The sequence below is a fragment of the Sesamum indicum genome, linkage group LG9, assembly GCF_000512975.1.
Source record: "Sesamum indicum cultivar Zhongzhi No. 13 linkage group LG9, S_indicum_v1.0, whole genome shotgun sequence".
In the NCBI taxonomy this organism is placed as follows: Eukaryota; Viridiplantae; Streptophyta; class Magnoliopsida; order Lamiales; family Pedaliaceae; genus Sesamum; species Sesamum indicum.
Genome location: NC_026153.1, coordinates 10,285,312 through 10,302,543, shown reverse-complemented (window position 1 = coordinate 10,302,543; position 17,232 = coordinate 10,285,312). Strand labels below are relative to the sequence as shown.

The 17,232-nt window shown below is 31.6% G+C and overlaps 1 protein-coding gene across 6 annotated transcripts in view; it reads right to left on the bottom strand.

The window, feature by feature from the left end:
• Positions 11,863-17,232, bottom strand: part of LOC105171215 (vacuolar fusion protein CCZ1 homolog B) — a 9,506-nt gene continuing 4,136 nt past the window's right edge. For 4 of the 6 annotated variants that reach the window (XM_011092252.2, XM_020696821.1, XM_011092251.2 and 1 more), the window contains 5 exons: positions 16,033-16,128; positions 15,366-15,821; positions 14,309-14,464; positions 13,019-13,248; positions 11,863-12,272 (listed from right to left, as the gene is read on the bottom strand). In XM_011092252.2, the coding sequence (XP_011090554.1) occupies positions 12,242-12,272; positions 13,019-13,248; positions 14,309-14,464; positions 15,366-15,821; positions 16,033-16,128 (969 nt within the window). In that variant the 3' untranslated portion in view covers positions 11,863-12,241. The other 2 variants (XM_011092253.2, XM_020696823.1) reach the window with 2 other exon arrangements.

The window sequence follows — 17,232 nt, the reverse complement described above, 5'->3', positions numbered from 1 at the left end:
CATTGTTTGCTTCTTCCTCATGGTGGTTCTAAAGCCCGAGTGAATTCTCTGTTCTTGTCCCTTGCTAAAATGAGTAAAGTTCTCTCCATTATCAGCAAACTCCATATTAACCTGCCTCTGTCTCTCGACCCGTAGTATCATTGAGTATAGCTTATTCACATTAGGCAATCGGTCTAGGACCAGAATCTGATTGCAAATGTTATCATACGAATCATTGAGTCCTGCAAGAAATTGGATTAATTGACTTGTCTCTATTTGTTCAATTTTTGTCTTGTAGCTGCCGCATGTACATTACCCACAAGTGCACATAGCTGGTGGCAACAACACGCCAATTCATCCCACAACTGCTTCAAATTAGTGTAATAGGCGGTCCGCCGCATTCACCATATCGAGCTTCCAAGTCTAGCGACAATGATCGTGTAGATATAGCATATAAGTATGCATTGACGATGTCCTTGGATATAGTATCGAGTATCCAAGTTCTGACCATCGAGTCTGTAATCCTCCATTGTCATAACTCTGCAGCTCCGTCTGCAGGTTTCGTGCAAGTCCCATCTATATAGCCGAGCTTATCTCAGTCCTTCAAGCGCTATTCGTACCGATATACTCCACGACATCCAATTATTGTCGTTTAATGGAGCTGAAATCATCACCATAACTTGGTGATCCAACGTTTGAATCCTTGAGTTTGTGCTCTCATTTCCAGAATTCACACCAGTACCAACAACCTTTGGAAATGTGCTAGTTGAACTCGCCATTGCAGAATTTTCGAGTGACGAAAAATCAAGGGATCTTTCTGTATTCAGAGACCATCAGAATGATCGCTCTGATACCATGTTGAATTTAAAGATGGAAGTCATGATCAAGAAATTAAACACAAATACTAAGAAAAGCACAAACACAAATACACGACTACAAACCTTGTACAGATGTAATAATGAGAAACCTGCAAACAAGTGTTCGAATCCTGAAACTTTGATCAAAAGATTATTCATAAAAGGAACAACTTGAACCATCGCAATGATGGCTATGTAGTAGACTTCACCCATACCTCCAACCTCTATAGTTATGCTACGATCCCCAACTCATATGCTCTTAAAAAAAAAAAAAAGAAAAGAATTTAGTAATAATAATTATACTAAATCAAGACCTAAAAATAGTAACTAAGATCTATTAAGTATCTAGCGGGCCCCACATGATCACATACAGAATTTGGATACTTGGGTGATATTTTCTAACCTACCAAATAATTGATTAGGCAGCTCCATTCGCTCACTTTAAAATATTTTAACTTAAGCAAATTCTATTCTTTTTAAAGTAAATCAATGGTAGTTATATTATAAAATTTAATTATTATTAATATTTAATATACATCAATTATTGATAATTAATTAATAATAATAACTATAATAAATTAATAAATTATTATTAAAGTAGATTAATATCCATATATTTATGTGATTCAAACGTTGAAATTTCAATTTTATTAAATGTGCTAGGAAAAATAAATAAATTCGAGATGATTTAAAAGTTACTCATAGTGCAAGATCTAAATGTGGACCACGTAAATTTAGGCCAAATCCTTTAGATAAGTAGACAAGTTAGGGTTGAGCTAATCATATAACGACGCCCATAAATGGTAGCACCCAACTCGTTTCTCTGTACACTTTATAAAAGGAAAATTGTGTTTGGTATTTGAATTTTGGTGGAAAAATATTTTTTTTTCATAAATTATAACATTTACTAAAATTTGACATAATTAAAGATACTTTCTTATTTTTTGAGAAAATTATCAATACCTTTAATATATGATAAAATAATATAGCACTTAAATGAAGGCTTGAACTTGCCATCTTTGATTTTGCTGCATTTTCTTTTTATTTTCTTTAAAATTTAAAAAAAAATGATGATGTGGATGGAAAGATTATACCCAAAAGTTCACTTAATCCATAAATAATTCTGATGAGTGTGATTTATCTAAAGACAATTTACCCCTCGTTAAGGATAAATTGGGCTGCCAATTTGGGAAACCTTTTAAAATGTAAGAATCTCACTAAGTACTCCTATGGCAAAAATAACATCAGCAGTAATTAAGGAACATTAATTAGTTGCGATCCGGGAGCATAACTTAAGCATAATTACAGCATATTGGCATTTACCAAATACACTGTGGGAAAATCTATAAATATGATGGGTTGTATTCATTATAAGGTAATGTTCACATATACTAAGCAATTCATTCTATTTACCTACTCTATCCCGATATCTAGATCCTAACTTGGGCGTCGGAGTGTTTTCGTCGGAGACCAACTCGACTAGCCTAATTGCTTTTGTGTTTTCAGGGTTACAAATCTGTTCAAGAAATTGATCCAAATCGCTGAGTGGGCTCGCGACCAAATTTTTTGGACCGATCAAATTTAACAAAACTTTAAAATTAGAAAGTATTAATAATTTTTTAAATAATGAAGGAGTATATGTAATTATGCCAAAATTCAGAGGCATTCGATGCAATTTATCATTTGTTTTCTTGAAATGATAATTGTCCCCCCTTTTTTTATTTGTAAAGTGGCTGAGTTGTATTCAAAAATAATTTTTTATTGACTAAATTATCTTTTTCTTTTTTTTTTTCACTACTTTCCTAAATCCTATTCAAAATATTTATTCGAACTTATGATATTGTGTGAAAATTTAACACTCCAGCATGTCTTATTATTATTATTATTATTTTTACCAATGGGATGAAAAAATTATGAAAAATGAAATAGGGTTTGGATAATTAATTTTGTTAAGAATTTTTCGAAGTGATGTCGTGTTGAACTTATTTCAGAACAAATTTGAAAAAAAAAAGATTGACTTGAGTATATAATTATATATGTTTAATGTCAATGAATTATAGGAAGAGATAAGATATTATTATTGATGTAATTGTATGAAATTAAAATTTTTAGACTAAAGTATTAATTAAAATTCAAAATAAATTAATTAATAATTAGATTACAAATAAAAGTTCATAACAAATGTGGGTTCTTCATATCTCCAACATGATAAATTCATATAACTATCCACACCAAATCTAAATCTTATATATTTTGATGGATTGATATAAAATAATATAAATTTATTTTTTTATCTTGAATTAATTAATTTGGGTCAAAGCATGTTCATGTACTGCTTGTTAGTGAATGGATCAACATCTAAGCTCATGGTGTTCAAGTCTAACAAAATTAAGTCCAAGGCATAAAACTTGGGAAAAGTATTATTTTAGTTCCTTAAGTATGTCTAATTTTAATTTTAGTCCAATAACTATGTTCATTTTTTTTAGGTCCAGTAACTTACGAAATTGCTTACTTTTAGTCCTCTGACAGATTTTCGGACAATTTTACCCCTATGCAACTTTTGAAAGATAGCTTTTAAAAAGTAAAGGGGGGTAAATTGTGATATATTTTTCATAGGGGAATAATGTGTTAATTTTCAATATCACATGGGGATAAATTGTTATTCATTCTATATATATTTGGATAATTACATTGTTATCTCATAGATAGGTGTAATTATACTTAGGTTTTCTGTAATTTGAAAAAATTATATTTAGTAGCTCTTATATTTTTTTTGGTCTGACAAATAAATTTCTCCATTAGTTAAAATTCACCAAATTCATATATATTAGCAAAGTTATTGAGCTAAAATTCATATTTACTCCTCATTAACTTATTATTGACTTATGCATGTTAAATAAATCTTTTTTCTAAAATAAACTAATCCCACGCATCTTTACATTCACACGCCAATGCAGGTAAGGAGGTATATCTTCACTTTTATAAAGGTAGCTTAGTCAGAAAAAAAGTTATTAGCGTACAATAAGTCTATCGGAGTTAAATATGGATTAGTATTCAGCTTTTTTGTGCTAATATCAGCAAATTCAATGAATTTTGACTAACTAATTGGTCTATTTGTTACACAAAAACAAATATTGGAGAAACTAAATGTAATTTTGTAAATCATATGAGGTTTACGTGTAATTACACAAAATTTTTATAAAAATAACAATTATATTATTATATTAATTTTTTAAAAACTCAATCAATATATCAAATAATACTCAATAATGAAAAACAATAATAAAATAATAAATTTTAGTAAGTGAGACATATACTCATATATTTTATGGGACCTTTAAAGCTATAAATTCATATTTATTGATGAGATTTCAACCTTATAAAGTAAAATCTCATTGATAGCTGCATATCTCTTTGAAGCGTGTTCATGAGAAGCATCTAAATGCATTCTCATTGCACTTATATGCCCAGAGGGGTTAAATACATCTGGCAATCTTAAATTATGGATAAAGTGAATTTATATTTTTAAATTATAAAACGTAACAAAATAATTCTTCATGATATGGATGAATTTTTTCTATTATGAAAATGACTCTCTAAAATATGTTTGTTATAATCATTCTCTTAAATATAATCTAAATTATTATTAATATTTTTAAAATAAACACTATCTAAAATTAATATCTTTTATACAAGGTATAGAACCTGTATAAACTCTATAAATTTTTAATTTTTATATTTTTTACATAATTGGTAAAATATTTATATAAGTTTTGTTTGTCTTGTTATATATTTTGAACATTTTTTAAAAATAAGTTACTAATACAATTTTAAAATATTACACCGAATATATATGTAGACATTGTAAAATATGCAAGTCTGATTAATCAATATATAATATAATTTAATATTTTGAATAATGACATGGTGCATTTGTATTACGTGCACATGTAATTGAATAAAAAATTATAATTTACATAACATACTTTTTCTTACATAATTTATAAAATGTTATAAACTTTAAATTTTATTTTTAAAATAAAATATGGTAAGATTTTAAATCACTATAAGTAGTTTCGGGGAGATTTTTTAATAAAATATATTTTAGGGAGTAAACTAAAAAGTGTAGGTGATACGTGAGAAGAACATTTTTGTCCTAACAATGTCAAACTTTGTTGTTAGGGGTGTTTATGTTATATATTTCATATTTTAGGGGTATATATGAGACGCATAGTTTAGGGGCGCAGAGTGCATTTAACCTTTGAAAAATACTTATATAGGACTATATTTAAGTAATTTTTTCCTTCAAATTCGATCTATTCCAATATGCCTATAAAGACTTGTTAATAGGTAGGATATTATCATACTCATTCCAAAAAATAATTTTTATATTCATACATATACCTTATCCATTGGGTAAAAGACCCTACCTATTATTTATGGGGATAATGATCGAATTATTTGGAAATTTGCCGGTGGATGCCTACGATCCAAGCTCTATACCGATTATTTGATCCACCAGGCCCGAAAGTAGGTTGGGCTTTACTACTTTCGGGCGCTTTAAAGATACCTCACCACATGTTTATCTTATGGCTTGCTATATTGGGGTTACTACCTACGTCGGACAAACCATGGTTATCTCACTTAGGTAGATGTGTATTATGTGATGAGGATGAGGTGGAGAGACACACATACACCTATTCTTCCGATATCGATACAGTCGTCAATGTGGCCTATTGCGCATTACTGGGTGTGTGTATCTACCATATATGAAGAGAGAAATCTTAGGCGATTCGAGCATACTGAGCGGAACCCGAATATTGTAGCTAGCTTAATTATGGAGGATGTTAGACAGCGTATACTTGGCATTACCTTAGCTAGCTCTATTAGTACACATGCACTTTATAGATTGTGGCGTATCCCTTGGCCTGTCGAAGGAAACACTACTTGATTCATGATTGTTCTACTATATCTTTTTCTATTTATGAAAATTATATTTACCGAAAAAAAAAAAAAGACCCTCCTACCTAAACCCATGAAACTAAATCAGTGAGTTTGGGTAGGGTCTAATACCTTAAAATACCTATGGGTATGGTAATGGTTTAATACCATAAAATACCTATTGGTATTGGTATAGTCTAACACTCAAATCAATCGACTAATTTTATTTAATATGTAAAAAATTAAATAGTATATAATCATTTCATTACATATTTTATTTATATTAATTACATAATTAAAATTTTGACCAAATATGCTAGAGCTTTCATATTGATTCTGTAATTATTCAAAATTAATTTTGTGATCAAATTGAGCGAAATTAACTTGACATTTAGGAAATTAAAAAAATACGGAAAAAATTAATTAGTTAAATTTGAGTGATATATGGAATAAATAAAATTTGTTTGAACTCAAATTACTAAAAATTTGTTAAATCAAAATTGATTGCAAATGCAAATTCATATGATACTTAAGAGTTCTAAATAAAAATTAGATATATTATACTTAATTTTATTTATTTTACCAACTCTTACGTTTTCATTCTTATTTAAACTTGTCCCGATTTCATAATCAATTAATATTAAGGATAATTACACTCCATTTCTTTTAGGCTTGGTGTAATTATACGTAGACTCCCTGTGGTTTGATAAATTATATTTGTACCCCTGAATTTTACTTTTATCTAACAAATAGATCCCCGTTAGTAAAAATTCACTAAATTTGCTAATATTGACAAAAAAAATCTTAATAAAAATTGATATTTACCTTCGATTGACTTATTACAAGTCAAACGAATTTTTTTCGACTAAACTACTCTTATAATGGTGAGGATATGTTGGAATATGTGACTAAAAGCCAATTGGATTGATTGTTTGCCATTCACCATTATTTATCTAATAATATTGAATTGATGAATACGGTAAGAATTCATCAAACTTGTGTATTTCGTTGTACTTTCTGTGATATTGAACGGGGTCACAATGAAATGCCCATAGACTAAAAGGTTAAACGTATGGAGTTGGACTGCACATAGGTTTGAAAGCTAGGAAACCAACTCCTGAGAGTCTGTTTGAATGTTCCAAGTCGAGGACCTCGAGACAGAGTATCGAGGGTCTTACAGATACTTCCACTAAGTACTGCAGCCGTATTTCATCGGCAGGAGACGTAGGTCATCTTTACAGTTTTAGTCCGTTAGCGGGCAAGGAAGTTAACTGACTGAATCTTCATATGGAAGTCTCTTAAGGCTTGGTCGGTACGACAGGGATTCATGATTTCGATAGTGTGATATTAGTTCTCGAATTTGAGGAATCATGGCAGTTACGTGCATACAAAGACTTATCTTGGATATGGCAAGCAGTGGCAGTGTCGTAAGGCATGGCCATCATAAGCCTTATTCACTGCAGTCGGAGTATGTGGCGAGGACAGTGGATTTCAAGAGAGAATCTATCCCCTGTCAATATAGTGAGTTCTCCTATGCGCTCTGAGATGGTTTAGACTCTATAAGTTTTTGCCTAAAGTGTTTGATCTATCAGGGATATGTTTTTTCGATCGGATAGACTAAACGTATCTCGAGTATTAGGCATAATTGTCTAATCACGGATGGGAACCGACGCCCAATTCTATACTCTAGATTAAAGCCGGGAGACAGTTGATAGTAAGACCGTACTCGTACGAACTTGGAGCCTGAATGTTCATGCCACAATTCACCTAGTTCCTAGTGTCGTGGATTGTTGCTAGACGGCCAAACATGGTAATGGGCTATTTTCGCTTATGGAATAATTAAAAATAATTATTTAAATTAGATTTAATTAATTATGTTGGTCACACATGCTCAAGTCTAGTTGAGGGTGAATCTAAAGAGTCACACTCGACCACTATAACGAGATGGAATTAATTCCAAAAGAGTCCGATTAATTTAATTAAATTAAATTAATCTTTAAAGAGAATAAATGATTGAATCATTTATTTAGATCAATCCATTGGATAGATAGCTTGAAATTTAATTAATTGAATTAATTAGAATTTTAAGTTAACCATTAAAAGTAATTGGATTTATTTTATTGGGTTTGGCCCAATTTATAAATTGAAAGATAGATAATAAAGGGCTTGGGTCCTTTAATTGGATTAAATGATATTTTAATATTAGGCTTATAAATTAAACTAGATCTAATTAAAGTCCATTAGACCTAGACTTGATCTAATTTTAATTAATCAAGCTCGATATATTAAAATACAAGCCTAAGTTAATGGTTAGACCTTGGCTAGCTTAAGCATGAGTCAACCCCCTCCTTAGATGTGTGTGTTGGCTGAATTGGCTAGAGTTGATTGTAGGAATCTTTAAGACTCCTTGATATCTTGTGACTAGGTCACATATAAGACCCTAAAAATCTACCCTAGCCAACTAGAAGCTGCTACACACATTTCCACACGAATTTCTCTCTTCTTTTTCCTCTCTGAACTCTCTCAAGATCTTAGAGATTGAAAGAGAGACAAAGGATTAAACATTAATCAATAACGTTGTTGATCCTTTGCACTTCTATGGAGATTTTACTAGCACGAAATCTCCAAATTCATTAGTGGTGGTGTCATTCTTGGGAAGATCTCCAAATCGGGATCTCACCATGAACTGATCTGAAAGCAGAATCTCAAGGGTAATTTCATTTATGTTTATGCTTCTTGGTTTCTTATATTTTCCTATGGCCTTTGTTTTATTTGTACACCGAACGCCCGAGAAAAGATCAAGGGTACACCCCTTGATCGAGATTTACTTGTATATTGCATCGTATTTTTTTGATTTTTTGAGCTTCCGCCACGCTTCCCAGGCCGATCCACTCTATTCAAGATATACCTCCTCACATGCATTAAAGTGTGAAAATGTATGAGGGTAATTTAGTCATTAAAAGATTTATTTGACCTGCAATACATCAGTAATAAGTCAATATTCAGGGATATATATATATATATATATATATTATCCAATTTTTCTATTAATATCAGTAAATTCAGTGAAGTTTAGCTAACAGAGGGACTTACTTAGTAGACGAATAAAACCTAAAGGGTGTTGGAAGTAAATTTTCAAATTACAAAGATTCTACGTGTAATGACACCAAATGTCAGGGAGAAAAGTGAAATTATCTCTTAATATTATCAATTCATTATTTGAATGAATTTAAGATTCTGATTTAAAATTTTATTAATATTAATCCATCATTTAGACAAAATCTTTCTTTAAATTTTAATGATGATCACTTTGCACTTATCGAAATTTAAGTAATTAGTTTTGTTTTATCGACCGACGTATCATGAAGATCCACTAATAAGTTAATTTAGTAATATATATTGTTTGTCTTGAATGTAAACTTAAAATTTAAGAACTTTTATTCTAAACATATTGTAAAAGAAAAAAAAAGAAGAAAAAGGTCTGAAATGGATAAGACCCAAATTGTATCTAATTTTCTTTTGGGTATAATTTGAGTAAGTCCCTATGAATATTTTATAAAATAAGATATGAGTAGTGTATGAAAACATTGCCATGGATATTTATATTGGATCTGGTCCGAGTCCAGGTAGAGTGATACCCGTCCATTGACATGTCTTTGCCCATCTAACTGCTTGTGTGCAAATAAATTGATGAACATCGTTCTTACATATCATTTTAATGGAAAAATATGTAATTTTATCCCCTGTTATATGATAAAGAGTAAAAAATTTCATGTGGAAAAAAACAAAACAAAAACAAAATTACTCCCTGTGTTTTGCTATATTTTTCAAAACACGGGAAATAATTTATTAATTCTTTTTTATAAGATTTTATCTTACTCATTTCACATATCACAAAGTAGTATTGGATTTAATCCATTTCAATGTGATTGATTCAAATGGCTTATTAATATAAATATTGAACCTTTTGTAATCACATACAAAACTTTTCTTGACTTTCAAATGTCCATTTAACTTCTCAACTATATTGATTTGAGCATCAGAGGGAAGTGAAAATTAGTTTCTTTTGGTTTTTTAACAAAAAAATAGCTTGAAGGGTACAATTTCTTTTTTTTTTTTTTTATGTTTAAATCATGTAATATTACGTAACAGCAAACAACAATTATTAATGACCAACTTACAATTACCATACTACTTATTGTATAAATAGATTAAACACTTACGATGATATTCGAATTTAAAATCCTTACATGTTTAGTTTGCTAATGACACTTCTGAGGTGCAAAATGCCAAAATTTTCATTGTGTGGGTACAAAATGCTATTGAATGTAATTTCGTGGGTGAAAAATATAAATTAACCAAATCTTAAAAATAAATTGGCAAACAAGCCGTTTATTAAAAGCATTTAACACCGTACGAAGAAGTGTTCGATCCTTGGAAAGGTTGAGGCCCAATCTCATAAATATTAATATTTGTAATTTGTATCAATATAAAAAAGAAAAGCCGCCTCAATTTTTAAATATACAATTATATCCCTAATTTATTTCAAAAATTAATTGTAATTATTTTTTAACAAAAGTGAGTCTATATTTTTTAACACCACTACACTAATTTTTTATTTTGTCGATAATACCTTAAATTAATTTTTTTTTTAATTTGAAAGTGATTTGTTAGCTCATATATTTTATTTTTATTTATAATATATTTTAAAATTTAAAAATTATTTATTATATACCAGACATGCCACAAAAACTAATTTACATAATAATTAGTTTGTAACTATTATCTCTCGGGCTCTGCTACAAAATTGTTAATGTAATTGATTACTTCTATTCAACAAGAAAAAATTATCGGGTAATGAAATCATTGCCACCCTCAAGCTTATATATGGAGGCCCAATATACTCAACTTAGAAAAGGCAGGCCTAATGGGCATATACCAACAATTTAATGTAACCATTATCTGGGCCTTGCACGAATATAATCAAATAAATACATCATAAATTTTAAAAGCAATAATCAATATATGATTAAAAGCATATTAAAGTGAATGATGAATATAATAATATTCATGGTTAAGAAATGATTTGGACAATTTAAAAAAAATAAATGATTAATATTTTAAAAAATTTAGTGTTGTGTTGCAAACCACGATCTGTGAGTAAGAAATGATTTTATTTTTTTACGTTAGTATTGATTCTTTTTAAAACGACTCAACTAACTGAAATTTGATTCTTTCTTTTTGGAGTAGTTTTAGCATCATTGATGTGCCATTGTCAATGTCTGAAAAAAATTGGTTCCAAGCATCAAAATTGAATAAAAAAAGTTACTTGTAATAATGTCAAATTTCAAGAAAATTTATTGTAATTTACCCTATTTTCAAATATTGGAGTTGTCGAGATAGTGATGACCTGAAAGTGAAGTTTGGAAAACACATCCAAACAAGAGATTGTTTTGAGTACCATTTTCAAGAAATATCTGCACGGCAGTACTCCTTGTCCGGCCTCAGCAATGTACTTTTGCTATATCCAACCTAGATGTTTCTTTCCGTCACTTCTTCAATACTCATTTCTGCCTGCTTCAACCTCATCATCACCTTTAATGTTGCTGGAGTTGAAAGGCCAGTTCCATGTACAAGTGGTACAACAGAAAATTTCCACTAATAACCAAACGAAATTGAAAAGGAACGTGTACACTGTACATCGTCCTATATATTAAATAACGATATTTACATCTATACCCCATGACCGATGTCTACTTGTACAAATCATTCGTATCTTTTGAAAAATTACACATACACCTCCTAAATATTTCAACAACATTACACAAATTACCCCTACTTTTTAAAAAATTACACAACCCTCATAAACATCAACCACATTATACATACTACTACTCAGAGGAAATTAACATTGAAGGAGCTTCTTGCAATACCTTACACTGAATATAGAATCCTTACCATCTTCTGAGGAAAATAAGCCATAATCCCCAGCTCACAAGTAACAGTATGGGAACCAAAGTGTTTATTTCTGCCACAAAACAGGAAGCAAATTCTTACAGGCAAACAGCCATAAAGAAACACGAAATCAGGGAACCTAAAAAAAAGGAGAATTTTATTGGTTGTACGTCCAAATGTTCATCCCTTACTAAAGAAAGGCCCCATGTTACAGATCCCATCTGTTGGAAGATCCCTAGAAAATTGAAATGTCAAGGGAAGACAAATCATAACAATTTGATACAAAGTGCTCAGTCTGGCGGTAAGTAATAGCACTAAATTTTCTATGTACATACACTTGTACATAAGCACAAGGTTTCTCTAGGCATACTTTCTATTTCCTTGATACAGCGTACAATGTCTACAGAACATGGAGTCTTCCAGTCCCTATAACAAGCGGAATATGTAAATAGCTGAGCATACCAGTAATGTTTCTGCTTTCCCCTCAAGAAGTGGAGTTAAACTGTTGCCTAGTCCAAGGAAAACACACCATTGCAATACCTGCAAAATCCATGATAGTTAAAGCATATTGGAAAAGCCCAGACTTTAAATTTTATTTCCTTGAATGCTTAAGCAATTGAGTTTACAGAGTACCTATTGTTGCAATTACAACCAGGATGCACGACAGGTCCATTTTATGAAAAACACTAATCAGGTAATAATTCTTTTCCATTTGTGCTTTAACATTAAAGGCTTAATCATTACATGCAAATATAAACGAATTCGCTATAACAGATTAAGTAGCTTTTTCACATAACTTTTTGGTCAGCAGCAACAATTAGTGAGTAGCTTTATATCAGTTTGCATTTAGTCTATATTACGGAATCAAACCAATTTTACTTATACATGTTAATCCAGCACACATGTGAAAAAGCTCATCAGTAAAGACTATGAAGTGAATCCAGCATGACTACATTCAGAACAATTTAGCACTTTACCACTTTTTCATGTGTAATTGCTGATGCAATGTATTCCATATAAGCATTGGTGACCAAGAGAAGACACAAGACTAATAAGTCGAGTTGAGAGGAAAGTAGTCATTCTACTTGGATTTAGACTTCCCATGAATATTTTTTCTAATAATTTTGTGAGAACATTATGTGTAGATTACTCTAAATTTCACCTTCAAACGAACTTCATATTACTTTTCCATTTCTTTGTCTTGATGCAAACAATTTGAAAGCTTTTGTTGGACAGAGAACATTCAATGTTAACCAGCTTTTTTAATGCAGAAGCAGAATCGTTACCTCTCACTGAACTTCTCAACTGCATCAGAGGCATAGAGAAGGGTTTCGTTAGCTTTCTCAAGAACCATATAAAGCTCCTTTCCTCTAGTAAGCCGAGCAATAAGCCAAGCATTGTTCTTTGCTCTAATGGACAGTTCTAGATCTTTCTCACAACCTGAATTGTCCCATTTAGCTCGACTCTTTTCTGAGTCAACCTCCTCTCGGAGCTTACAAAATGCAATTAAGGATTCCTGCTTGCAAACGATAATACAGAAATAACCAACCAATATCATAGAGCTAGAAGATAATAGAAACCAGAAATTACCAACATGGCTTTCTCCTATAAGCTAGACAAATATTGAGCACAAAAGCATCCCACAGTAAACTGCACAAGTATAAATTATAACAACGTTACCACCATTTGGACTACAGACTAGGTTGCAGTGCAGAAGAAAATGAGAATAAGGTTCTAAATTATGCCAAAAAAAGACATTATCCCAACAGAAGTGGACATAGGCACAAAGTGTTGCATTTGTTTTTGTCAAAGGCAGAACAAACACTTAACTTTTTCTTCTCTTTAGCTTTCTTCCTCACAAGGATGCCTAATTGGAATTACATGGAAAGAGCAATTTGGCTCCAGCTATTTGCATTAGAAATAAGCTGTGTGATGGCGCAAGCATGTCTTTGAAACATCAATGGAAGAGATGTCTGTGTATTCGGAGAGTGTTGTAAAAGAGAAACCAAGTGTTCTTTCCATAACTTCAATAAAGAGCAAGTGGACAGCACATAATTTTGCTCATCCATTACTACATTAGGACTTCACAGGAGCATGAAAGTGAGTGGAGTTCCATTGGAACCAACGTTGCGTATATTTAAAAATCACATTACAATCTCTACCGACAACAATGTGATGGTAGCACTTCACCAGGTTCTTTCCAGTTCACTACCTTCTCCTACCTCATCAAATTCAGGAGCTAATATCCATCAACACAGCTTCAACTTGCAAGACTTCTCTAGAGACCATGACACTCTAAAGACAAAGTCTTCATGGCAAATCACTCATTTATCCAGTTTCAAATCATGCAAATGTCTTAACAGGATCAATAATATTATAATTACAATTTTCCACAAACAAAGAGATACATGTGCAGCTAACCACACAGATAAATACTCTAAAATGTGAAAGAAAAATGAATGCAATTAGCAGTTACTTAAGCAACATATGAGCCATATAAAAGTAGTTACATAATAAGAGCAGCAAAAAAAAATGTGAATCACTGTGAAGAAACTTATTGAACGAACAGGACTGACCTTAGTCAAAGTTGTTACTTTTCCAGGGGGGGAAGCCCTAGATATATACCTATCACCATCCATCAGCAAATAACGATATCCACTCACATGATATGCATTTTCACCACCCCAACCTCTTGATAACTTCTCTTCAACTTTGAACATCTTCAGTGACGCCTGAAATAACCAGAAAAATCAAATCATCTAAGAAAGCCAAAAGAACACTACATACATATTAACTTTTTATTGACTAAGAGAAAGCAAAATATTACAAAAAAAAATTATTACCAAATTACATAGAAAGTCAACTTTCCAAAAGATCTGTGACTAAGGAAAACAAAGGCTCAGATATGACAGCCGCACATATCAGCAACACAACCACACAATCACATCAGAGCATGACAAAGCTTCTTATTGTACATTTGGTAAGTTGACAAATCATATTCAATATCACAATTTAAGGAACAGAGCTTGTACAACTTAATAGTTTTTGGTAGTTAAGCCATTGCCCCCATCCTTGCACTTGAAAACTACTGGTATGTTTCAACAAGTATCTAAATTGAAAACACAGATAGTAGAAAATCAAGCAAGACTACTGTTAAAAGCAAAATGAGTAGAACGTGTCCTTTTAGGACAACCAAAAGGACGATCTCAAATAGGAGTGGATGCAATGCACTATCATGCAGAGAGGTGACGGTAAAAAAGAAGAATCCAAATCAAGAAGCAGTAACAGAATACAGGAATCTAGTACTCAGCAGATTGTAAACATGGAACCTAGGACCCTAGTTACCACTTATACTATTAAAATTACGTGTTCCACATATGTAGTGATTATGAAAATGCCCTGTTAAATGGATTTACAGCCCATTTCCCACAACCAGTTATCGTGCTCCAAATTAAAAAGGAGAAGTGATTGGGGGCTATGAATCTGTTGATAAAGTATCAACTCTAGAAAATTATATCAACTCAACTGGTTAATTGGGGATAACGTAAATTATCCATGACAAGCAATCAGCAATAACAGAAACTTCATGTGAAATCGAATTCTTCAAATATCAGAAGAATAAACAAAACTCACATTTTCAAGAATTTGCTGCTTCACCATAGCAATTCCTTGTTCCCCATTGACAGATGACACTGGAATCAGAAGCATCATAGTGAGGCCTCGATGCTGATAAGCTAATAGATACATCTTCTCTTCTGTTTGATTAAGCCAAATTGTTGGGCTTGTACACACTAAATTATTAACGTCTGCACCCCAAATATCAGTAACAAGAAAACCATCCTTCCCCTTGGACCACTTGGCATGCTGCAAAGGCCTCACAACAGGATAACTGCGACTTCCAAGGGCAGATGCATCAGGAGAATTGTAATATTGATCCACAACTAGACCAGAATTCGCTAGTACAGCTCCAGCTGAAGTATTGCAAGCAGTATTTCCTTTACGTGAAGAGGACCACGAACTTACTCCAGAGGAGAGAGCAAGAGGGGTCAACCTTAGGACAGCATAGGTAAATAGTCTGACAGCATCGATCTGAGAAAAAAGAAAGGAAATAATGATAATCGATAAACAGAGTTAAGATGCTCTATGTAAAAGATAAGAAATCTTGGACATATTATGCATTTAGGAAAACAGATACATCTTAAGGGTGATAACTTCCTCTGTTTCTCTTTTTCCTAGTACCTGAATGGGATAAAGAGGATTGGATAAAATAGAGACAAAGCACAAAGAGATCAAACCGTACAGGAGATAGATTTGATGAGACCAGCAGATCCTGGAACATGGTCAGCGAGTAGCATTGAGTGTTCCCCGCACATGATTCTAATACTCGAACAAGAGACTGACAGAAACCGGATATAAGATGACAATTTATCTACATATTTAAATTCTTACAAGCATTCTAACAGGAGTGACACAAACCACATGTAAGCTGAGAATTCAAATAGTTATATGAACCGAGACTAGCACAAAGTAGAGAATTTAAATAATTTTCATAATATGATCAGGAACAGAGACAGATATGACAAAGTAATTACATGAAATGAACATAAACCAAAAGTATCAAGTAGCAATATTAACCTGGTACTACAAATTTACTATTGTGGTCCAAATCTACTTATACTCATATCTCTGAGTAACCTCTGCATGCCAGTGATTTCTCACTGTATCAAGTAGCTATATTAACCTGGTACTACAAATTTACTATTATAGTTCAAATGCTAGTTATATGCACTAGTTGTCGTTGCATGCGGTCCCCATATAGAAAAGAATTATGTTGAGATGGAGAGAAAACAAATTGTGAAGAAAACAATCGTGCTAAGAGAATGAGAAAGGAAAAAGTATGTTAGAGGAAATAAATGTGAGGTGAGAGACAAAAAATATATTATAATTGCAGGTTTAATAAAAACATAAAAATTTGTAAGAAAGATTAACATGGAGAACTTAGATGAGACAGAAACAATGGAGTAGTGGGTGAATTGTAGTGAGATAATATAAAGAAATTGAAATTACTATTCTTTTAAAAGAAAGAAATGATTTAAAAGGTAAATTTGGGTATTCAAAAGTTGGTACAACAAAAGGTTTTCTTTTATAATAGTATAAATATTTCTGAGTAACCTGTGAATACCAGTGACTTCTCATACTTAACAATAAGGAAGACAGTATACTGTTTAATCATTAAGTACATCATTCATAATAAGGAAACCGGAATATAAGCAATCTTAATCATTTTAAAATAAACTAATGCCAACAGAATTATGATGAGCATCTGTGACTAGATTTGACAAAAATATCCAGCGAGAAAAAAGATGGATTTTGTAGTTTATTTGGAGGTATTAGATCCATGTGTATCAATATTAGGTTAATAGGACATCTACATTGTGGAAAACACATCTTTTTTATTTCAGAAAAGTCATAATAGCCAGGACTTTTTAGTGATGCTTTA